The following is a 10,192-nucleotide window of genomic DNA, read 5'->3' on the forward strand; positions in this document are numbered from 1 at the left end:
AGTAATTTTCATGCTTCATTCTGAATTGAAAAACATTCTAAAAACTTGGGTATGAGTTATGTTTATCTACATTTTTCAGGAAATACGAACTCCATCAGCACTGCCCGTTCTTCCTTTTTGGTAGCCTGTGCCATAATGCAAGATCATGGTGACTCCCTAGTCCATGCTGAAGCCATTTCTTGCCTTCAGCAGTTACACATGTTTGCTCCACGTCACGTTAATCTATCAACCCTTGTACCTACCCTTTGTGTGAGTACAGTTGTTATTACTATTTTCATTGTTGTTTTCTCTTTTGAATTAAAATTACACTTTTAATAATTAATGATGTAAATTTGTTTTCAAAAAGATGATAACTTCTGACAGTTTTTTTCCTATCATATCTTACATTAAATAAAAAAAAAGGACTAATGGATACTTATTTGCTTTTTAAGAAGTACATCTGGCCATTATTTTCTTTGTGTGTGTTGTTATTCTGTATTCTTAGGTGCATCATTTAAGTAAATAAAAATTATTTAGTGTACTAGTACCATTAGTATAAATAAAGTAGGCTTAAATTTCATTGGCAACCAACAGCAAAAAACTATAAGGCAAAGGTAAGTACAATATTTTTTTTTTATCTTGTATATTATTTATTTATTGATATAAAAGATAGATTAGGTAAGATGATAAATAATAATAATAATAAAAGTTCTTCAAGAAGTATGCTTGCAAGCAGCTCATGCATTACAATATTGAATAAGGTAACATTTGCTGAGTGAGTTACAACTTGTGTGGCAGGATTATTAGTTAGACACAGTGCAAAGGGCAATAAAACAATGTTAAGTATAAACAGATGTATACTGTTACAAGTCTTAAGCTATTTGAGGTAAACAAATATAGGTTCCTGTTACAATCTTTAATTATTCCAGAAAGAAAAATAGGGAATTTAGATTAATTTTGTATTTTTATGTAGGAGTTACAAGGTCAGTCAAATTGACCGAGTCCATGTAGAGTTAGGGTAGAGAAAATAACTTATAACATCAAAAATTTTACTGGAAAAAAGTTTGATATCTATGTAGGGGGTTATAGAGGTTACATGAATGAAATTTGAAAATGTTCAAAGTTTTTTAATACTAACATGAAAATCACCTTGCACTTGGACCTGTAAACATTCTGACTCCATATATTCATGGACAAATCTTTATTGAAAAACCTGTTGTTTTTTATGTACAAAAGACTTTTAATATTCACTGAATGATTACCAAATTTTGTGAAGATACAAAGCTATAGTATGGAAGCTTTGATGGTTACTTTGAGGTTACAAGGTCAGTCACGTCGACAGTCTCCTTATGGAAAGTGTATAGACTTGTAACCTAATTGATTGGAGTGTGTTAAACGTTTGTTAATGCTTGAGAGATAGCTAGGTTTGTTATAAGGTTTATTTGTAGTGGTTTATAAGTTCTTAAATATGTGTTACCAAGAAAGGTAACTTATACTGAAACATATTATTCACATGAAATTCTTTTTTTTTTCCACCAGTGTGTATTATACTCTTCCCATCTTCTGTTAAGAAGAGCAGCAGTAGCCTGCTTAAGACAGCTGTCCCAGAGAGAGGCTAAGGAAGTGTGTGAACATGCTCTTTCCTGGGCTAGAGAATCGGGTGGCACCACAACTGGCTACAACTCTAATATCAGCATTCCTGCAATAGGAGAGACTGGGCTACCTGGTGTACTCTTTGCCATGCTGGACGTAGAGAATGACCTGAGGCTAGTAGGTCACATCAAGGACACACTTACCAGCATGTTACAGGCACTAGCGAGGGAGAACCTAGTTCAGTGGTTGAGTTTATGTAAAGATGTTCTTACTGCTGCTGGTAAGCCTGTTTATCAAGTATACATAGAAAACTGTCCTGTATGTTTCATAGTTCATGATAAATATAAGTAGCCACTCTAGTTAGAAACAAACCTGTCTGAATGATGAAAAATCACTAATTTATTTACCATCTTATTTAATTTGTGTATTTATATATATATATATATTTCTCGTTATTTATTCATATTATACTCATGTAAAGAACAGACACTACAAGATATCTTTATTTTTCCATTGGTCTTATCCTCTCCTGTTTTCACCTGAACTCAAATGGAAATATTTTACACTAATAATCTGCAGTAAAACTACTCTTTCCTAAAGTTTAATATTAATGTGTTTTCCAAATAATTATTGATGTGTCATACTGTATTCTCACTGTTGTGTCCATTTTTAACTTCTTAGCTATCGGAGTAAGTTTTAGCTTATTGGTTTTTATAAAACTTATTTGGTTAATTTTTTTCTCGTTTAAGATTCTAGTTCATCCAGCATATCATCTTTGAAAGAAGCTGAGAGAGAATTAGGAGATAATGAAGCAGATGTAGATGACGAGGAGAGATTTAAAGCTTCAGAAGAGCCAGTATCGCATCCTTTTGTCTCTCCTCGTTGGCCCACTAGAGTGTTTTCTGCCATTTCTTTGAGGAGGATTATTGAAGCATGTGATGGCAATCGAGCTCATTTTGATTTAGCCATGGCAAGGGAACAGAAATTGATTAGACCAAAAGGTACTGAAATTTAGATGATAAAATCTAGATTATAGAAGAAAATGAAGCTCAAGATGTTATTTTAATAATTAAAATTGAAGTTAATGATCATATTGTTTGTTTGTTTTTCTTTTTTGTTATAACTGGATAAAATAAACTTAGAAACTAATGTTTGATGTGTGAAAATCATCTAATGGTATACCATGAATAAAATGTTTTACTTAGTTAATGATACTTAGAAAACTAACATTATCTGTGTGAAATTCACATAAGTATAAATAGAAGAGCTTATTAGTTTTAGGTGTCATTTACTAAGTAAAACAACTTTTCTATTTAGACCTTTACTTGAATTTCACACATCAAATGTTAGTTTTCTAAGTATCATTTACTAAGTAACACAGCTCTTCTATTTATACTTATGTGAATTTCACACATCAAATGTTAGTTTTCTAAGTATCATTTACTAAGTAACACTTTGCTTCTAAAAACTTGAGTGAAAACAAAGAAGAGTGTATAATAATGTGTCATCCACACTACTTATCACATCCAGTGCTGACAAAACTTATCACTCGTACCTGGATTTATCAGGCCTAAATAAATGCTTGAATGGGCAAAGGAAATATCAGAAAAGAATTGTAAAAAAATGTTGACCTTATGATTAAGAATTAAAAACAATGGCTATAATTTTGGTATCGTAAAGATATTTTTATTGTAAGTCAGTGATCATAAGCATGGTTAAGCTGTGTGGGTTGCTTTTGAGTCCAAACCCCGACAGAATTTATAGCTTCATTAAATAAAATTTATTGGAAAGCCTTACAAGAACTTAAGAAGACATAAAAATCAATGATTTAAATATACAACATAGACAAGCATTTTTAATTGTTTCTTAAAAAAACATTATGCAAAGAATTTTTTTTTGAATATCCAAAGCTGAGAATTCATACAGATGTCACATATAGAAATAAAATATTTTAAAGAAGTTAGATAATCAGAAAAATGCTCATCTTAAGTTTTAATCAATTGCATCTAGTAGTTTGTTTTTGTAATGCAATAAAATCATGTAATGAGTGCATCAAACTGATACCTCTGGGCATTTAAGGATTAAGCATTTGTTATTGTTTCTATCGTATATGAACATAGTTTATATTGTTAAGGTTGTTGATATTGTTTCTATCATATATGAACATAGTTTATATTGTTAAGGTTGTTGATATTGTTTCTATCGTATATGAACATAGTTTATATTGTTAAGGTTGTTGATATTGTTTCTATCGTATATGAACATAGTTTATATTGTTAAGGTTGTTGATATTGTTTCTATCGTATATGAACATAGTTTATATTGTTAAGGTTGTTGATATTGTTTTGATGGTATTTTTAATATAGATTATATATTTTTTCACCCTACTAGAAGATTTTTTGGTTCTTCATCTGTCTGACCTGATTAGGATGGCATTTATGGCAGCTACATCAGAAAGTGACCCTTTAAGGTTGGAAGGATTAAGAGCATTGCAGGTATGCTATGCATGTATTAATATTGACAATTGATAAACCTCAGACTAGTAAATGGCTCTTGCTATGGAAGCCGAAGAGGACGATGGTAGTTTTGGATACCTTGTAAGTTACTCAGGTTAGTCTTTATGAAATAGACCCTGAGTTAGGTTTTTTAAGGAGGAAAAAATTATGTAGTTTTATGTAATAGAGTTACATCTAAGGTTTGGAATTGAAATTGTGATAAGAATAATTTCTGAAAATTTAAATGTGAAGAACGCTAATAATCGTGAAGACTACAAGTAAACTTTCAAGCTTTTTGTACCAACTCTTGTTTTACGAATTGAACTACTATTAGCACTAGATTAAAATGGAGGGTAGATAAGATGGTCTTTGCATTATTTTGAGTTTATAATTTTTTTTTAAATATCAAACTAAAATTGCATTCAAACTTCTTTTGTAGTATTTAGCCCCCCTCAGTGGCACAGCGGTATATCTGCGGACTTACAACGCTAAAATCTGGGTTTCGATACCCGTGGTGGGCAGAGCACAGACAGCCCATTGTGTAGCTTTGTGCTTAATTACAAACAAACCATTATGGTATTTACTTGTGCTTTTGGTTAGAGCAGCTTAATGTCTTTATTACCTGGCTAAATACACTTATAAGGCAAACATTGAACTATTTTAAAGGGATATATTAGATTATACATTGGATTGGATTTTTGCACAAAGTGTACTGTTTTCACTAAATAATGTTCTCTTATTGTCTAATTTCTTTGGTGGTAAAATTATGTTTTTAACTTGTTTTTATAGTTAATTATTGACAAGTTTTCCAAAGTTCCTGAACCAGAATTTCCAGGTCATGTAATCTTGGAACAGTATCAAGCTCAGGTAAGATCACATCATATTTCTGGTTGTGTGTTATCTTGTCTTGCAAGAAATTAATTGTTTTATCAAGTAAAGAACATGAATCATCTAATAATTAGGTAGAATCTTCTTTGATTATCATTAATTTGTGATCAAAGCAAGCAGCTTACATGGATTAGAACTAAACATTAACCCAGTAATTATTATAAGTAATTTAATGTGCTAGTTTAACTAGGAGTTCACAGTGTCATAAAAACTTTTTGTATTTAAAATGCTTTACTTCACAAGTAGGGGCATCTTTGCTACTATCATTATTTTTGGCCATCTTTCAAGTAATATCATGAGGTTTGTGTAGCTTAAGAGATTTAGTTTAGACCTAAATCCATTTATTAAGCTAATAAACCAGTAGCTCAGCAGTATGTATCATAGGCACAGCACAGATAGCCTATTGTGTAGCTTTGCACTTAAGAACAAGTAAACAAAAGAATAATGCAAGATATATATATATATTTAAATAAATACTGCTAATGAAACTAAAACTGAATAATGGAATATATCTCATTTTTAAAAAACCATCACAGATTCCCTGTTACCTGAAAAGCTGATAAATGTACACACAAAGTTTTATATAATCCTTCCTAACAATGTATAGTGACCAATGGACACCCACTAAATAACTCCAGTGTGACATTAGAGAAGCTATTTGATATAATTGACTACAACACATTACTGTATAACTGTAGGACTGGATAGTGGGATGATACAGATAGTACAGCAAAAACCTAATGTTTATGAAGTTGATAAAATAACACATGAAATGAATCACAAGATCATGCAACAAACATTAAAAAGGAAAATGATTTACTAAACATACAATGAGATGCAACTAGCTCAACTTGAAATATCCTATTACACACATGATCAGTTTACAGGGTGGGCAACCGGAAGTAGCGAATAAGATGATATTGTACAAATGCTATTTAATAGTTAACTTAATTAGAAGTGTACATTAACTAGTTTCAAGGTTAAATTGTGAATGATATAAATTTAAGTTTGTCAACTTTGTTGATATTTAAAGATTTCAAATTGAACAAAGTTGATGAATAAAATTAAACATTTGCCATCAGTTATTGAACATATTTATTTTAAATATGTCTCCTAAATGTTTTCTTGATGAAAAGAAAGTTTCTGTTATGAACAGTTAGAAAATGATAAGCATTCAATGAGAAATGTATAGCTCTTGTAATTATAACTATTTTATTACAGGTTGGGGCTGCTCTTCGACCAGCATTCTCACCAGAAACACCTTCTCATGTTACTGCTATGGCTTGTCAGGTGATTAATTAAGTTCACATTGTATTCCTTAAGGTGTGTGTGTGTATAATGCTTCTTGTCTTGTTTATTAGGATATGTTAGCCTCTAAGGAGTCGTGTAGTTGTTGGTGATGTAGTTATTCTTGAATGAAGACATCTTCACTTCTCCTGTTGACCATTGATGACAACACTGTAGAAAATGTTGGTTATATCTAAACGAAACGATTAAAAGTTGTGAGGCTTCTACGTTTTTATATATTAATCTATATAGTGTTTTTGTAAGGATTTCAATAAAGGTCTTTACAGTGTTATGTGGACTGACATTTTTAGATTGGAATCTTTTGTATAGTTTTCCATAAAGGTCTTTACAGTGTTATATGGACTGACATTTTTAGATTGGAATCTTTTGTGAAGTTTTCCATAAAGGTCTTTACAGTGTTATATGGACTGACATTTTTAGATTGGAATCTTTTGTGAAGTTTTCCATAAAGGTCTTTACAGTGTTATATGGACTGACATTTTTAGATTGGAATCTTTTGACTCTGAACTTGTACTTTTTTCAGGTGTGTAGTGCCTGGATTGGAAGTGGTGTGGCACGAGACTTGAACGATCTTCGACGCGTTCACCAGCTCTTGGTGTCATCTCTGAACAAGCTTCATAAAGGGACCAGCTCTCACCTGTACAATGAGAGTGCTTCTACTCTAGAGAAGCTGGCAATATTGAAAGCATGGTCTGAGGTAAACAGAAGAACTTTACTTCAGAAAATAGTAGTGTTTCTGTTTGTTGTATCTACTATATGGTGAAGTCATGTATTACCTAACTGGGTGTCTCTTATTTTATTCAAATTATTTTTGTAGTATGACCATGTTTTTCAGCATTATGTTCTATTCTTTTGCACAGTCTGAAAACATTTTCCCCACTTTTGTTACATTTAAATCTTCAGTTTGTTCTTTTTGATTGAATATTAAAGGATGTTTTTACTTGTAGGCATAACAGGATTTATATAGAAATACAGTAACAAAGATATAATTATCATTTATATAATGCTACTATGAGCACGAAATCGTGAGGGTTTAGTTTTTATCATCTGATCTGCAGTACTTGCTTCGTAGTTGAAACATTTTACACATGTTCTGAATCATCACTTGTATAAGGTAGCAAGTTTAAAATTATTTTCTACTTTGTGTCGACCTTTTTTTAGGGACTGAGAACAACACTGGGGCTAAGAGGGTACCAAGAGCACACTTTCTTAGGAATTTCACAATTTAAGTAAAAAAATAGTAATTCTAACTATATTTAAATACTTTTTTGACTTAAAAATATCTAAGAATTAATATTTTGTAACTTTTCAAAATTTGTTTAGTGTAACTTACAAATAAAAATGTTTTTATTTGGATCTCCGTGCAGTAAGCTGTAAATAAAACCCCTTACACATCTTGTTTTAGGATTTTTCTCTCCATATAAAAGTATATGTTTGTATGTACCCAGATCCTGGCATCCTTTACAAATAGATTAATCCATGGTTTGTTTCTCACATGACTTTTAATTTTCTCTCAGTGACTATTTTCAAGAAACTGTGTAGAGTGGCTTTTAAGATACAATAGCAAGTGAGTTAGGCAGTAACTAATAAATGTTAGCCTCCAACCAAGATAGAACCAATGGTTAAACATGATTGTATAGAAGAAATTTTTGAGTATCAATGTTAGACCTAATTAAATATATATATCAATAATATTTTAAAGAATCTAGTTTTATTTATTTATTTTTGTATTTTTAATAGTTACTTTCTTCATATGTAAATGCTTGTATGAAAAGATAGGAAAATGAGTATTCCATTATGAGGACAACACAGGCACAATAATTTTAGTTTTATTGTAAAACTATTCAACACATTTACATGATTTTGGGCATACAATAAAAAATTCAAATATTTTTTCAGTTTTTTTTTTTAAACTGTTTCAAAACAAAATTTTCACAACTTACAATCTAGAATGTGATACAGATACTAAATTAGACTGTATAATTGTTTCAAGCACAAACTATATACAATATAGAAAGAATGCACCAAGTTTCATACAATTAGAGTGAGCATTTTATGTGTAAAAAAGAGAAAAAACACAGAGGTAACACAACGTCACCCTGTAGTCTGATAACAACAACAAAACAAACAAAGGTAACACAACGTCACCCTGTAGTCTGATAACAACAACAAAACAGAGGTAACACAATGTCACCCTGCAGTCTGATAACAACAACAAAACAAACAGAGGTAACACAATGTCACCCTGCAGTCTGATAACAACAACAAAACAAACAAAGGTAACACAACATCACCCTGTAGTCTGATAACAACAACAAAACAAACAGAGGTAACACAACATCACCCTGTAGTCTGATAACAACAACAAAACAAACAGAGGTAACACAATGTCACCCTGCAGTCTGATAGCAACAACAAAACAAACAGAGGTAACACATCACCCTGCAGTCTGATAGCACCAACAAAACAGAGGTAACACATCACCCTGTAGTCTGATAGCAATAACAAAACAAACGGAGGTAACACAATGTCACCCTGCAGTCTGATAGCAACAACAAAACAAACAAAGGTAACACAACATCATCCTACAGTCTGATAGCAACAACAAAACAAACAAAGGTAACACAACATCACCCTGTAGTCTGATAGCACCAACAAAACAAACAAAGGTAACACAACATCATCCTACAGTCTGATAGCACCAACAAAACAAACAAAGGTAACACAACATCATCCTACAGTCTAATAGGGAATGCATAATAAATTATATAAATTATCATTATAATCTTGTTAAAACTAACACAGGTTATAAGATTAACTGTCAGTTTTTCTAAACAGAATGTTATGATTCTGATTTTTGGAATAAGAGGGGGGGGGGGATCAGGAGTCATGTATCATGAATAAATTGTTTTAATTGTATACCAGTTTTCTATAGTTGCAACCATTGTAATATAATGAATTACAAAGTATGACTTACAAATTTATAGATTTTTGGAATAAGAGGGGAGGATCAGGAGACATGTATCATGAATAAGTTGTTTTAATTGTATACCAGTTTTCTATAGTTGGAACCATTGTAATATAATGAATTACAAAGTATGACTTACAATTATATAGATTTTTTTTATTCATGCCGAAAAATCACATACACTTTCAACAGCAAAGTTAAGTTTTCTCAGTTAAACCAGCTTTAAAATGTATAAGTGTTTCTACAGTCGGTTTTGTGTGTGTGCACATATAACACTTTGAGTTTAATTTCCTGTTTTTGGCACTATATTTTCATATTGAATTTTAATATGGTTAGCAGCTGCTGGTTCATAAAAGATCTTATGAGTATTTTTTTGAACATTTTGGGAAAATTAAGCTAATCATTTGAACATTGTCTGATAAAACAAAATAAAATAACTACAGCTGTGGATTTGGTGAGAAAGATTACCTCTAAGTAAGTTTATTTAAAACAAAATAAAATAACTCTACAGCCATGGATTTGGTGAGAAAGATTACCTCTAAGTAATTTTATTTAAAACAAAATAAAATAGCTCTACAGCTGTGGATTTGGTGAGAAAGATTACCTCTAAGTAATTTTATTTAAAACAAAATAATATAACTCTACAGCTGTGGATTTGGTGAGAAAGATTACATCTAAATAATTTTATTTAAAACAAAATAAAATAGCTCTACAGCCATGGATTTGATGAGAAAGATTACCTCTAAGTAATTTTATTTAAAACAAAATAATATAACTCTACAGCTGTGGATTTGGTGAGAAAGATTACATCTAAATAAGTTTACTTAAAACAAAATAAAATAGCTGTACAGCCATGGATTTGGTGAGAAAGATTACCTCTAAATAAGTTTACTTAAAACAAAATAAAATAGCCGTACAGCCATGGATTTGGTGAGAAAGATTACCTCTAAATAAGTTTACT

The 10,192-nt window shown here is 31.0% G+C and overlaps 1 protein-coding gene across 4 annotated transcripts in view; it reads left to right on the forward strand.

Moving 5' to 3' along the window:
* LOC106466475 (HEAT repeat-containing protein 5B-like) overlaps positions 1-10,192 on the forward strand; it is a 72,097-nt gene that overhangs the window by 45,996 nt on the left and 15,909 nt on the right. For all 4 annotated transcript variants that reach the window (XM_022394493.1, XM_022394494.1, XM_022394495.1 and 1 more), the window contains 7 exons: positions 80-249; positions 1,519-1,852; positions 2,322-2,573; positions 3,964-4,067; positions 4,857-4,934; positions 6,177-6,245; positions 6,787-6,960. In XM_022394493.1, coding sequence (XP_022250201.1) covers positions 80-249; positions 1,519-1,852; positions 2,322-2,573; positions 3,964-4,067; positions 4,857-4,934; positions 6,177-6,245; positions 6,787-6,960 — 1,181 coding nt within the window. The remainder of the gene's footprint in view (positions 1-79; positions 250-1,518; positions 1,853-2,321; positions 2,574-3,963; positions 4,068-4,856; positions 4,935-6,176; positions 6,246-6,786; positions 6,961-10,192) is intronic.

Source organism: Limulus polyphemus, unplaced genomic scaffold, assembly GCF_000517525.1.
Source record: "Limulus polyphemus unplaced genomic scaffold, Limulus_polyphemus-2.1.2 Scaffold2271, whole genome shotgun sequence".
In the NCBI taxonomy this organism is placed as follows: domain Eukaryota; kingdom Metazoa; phylum Arthropoda; class Merostomata; order Xiphosura; family Limulidae; genus Limulus; species Limulus polyphemus.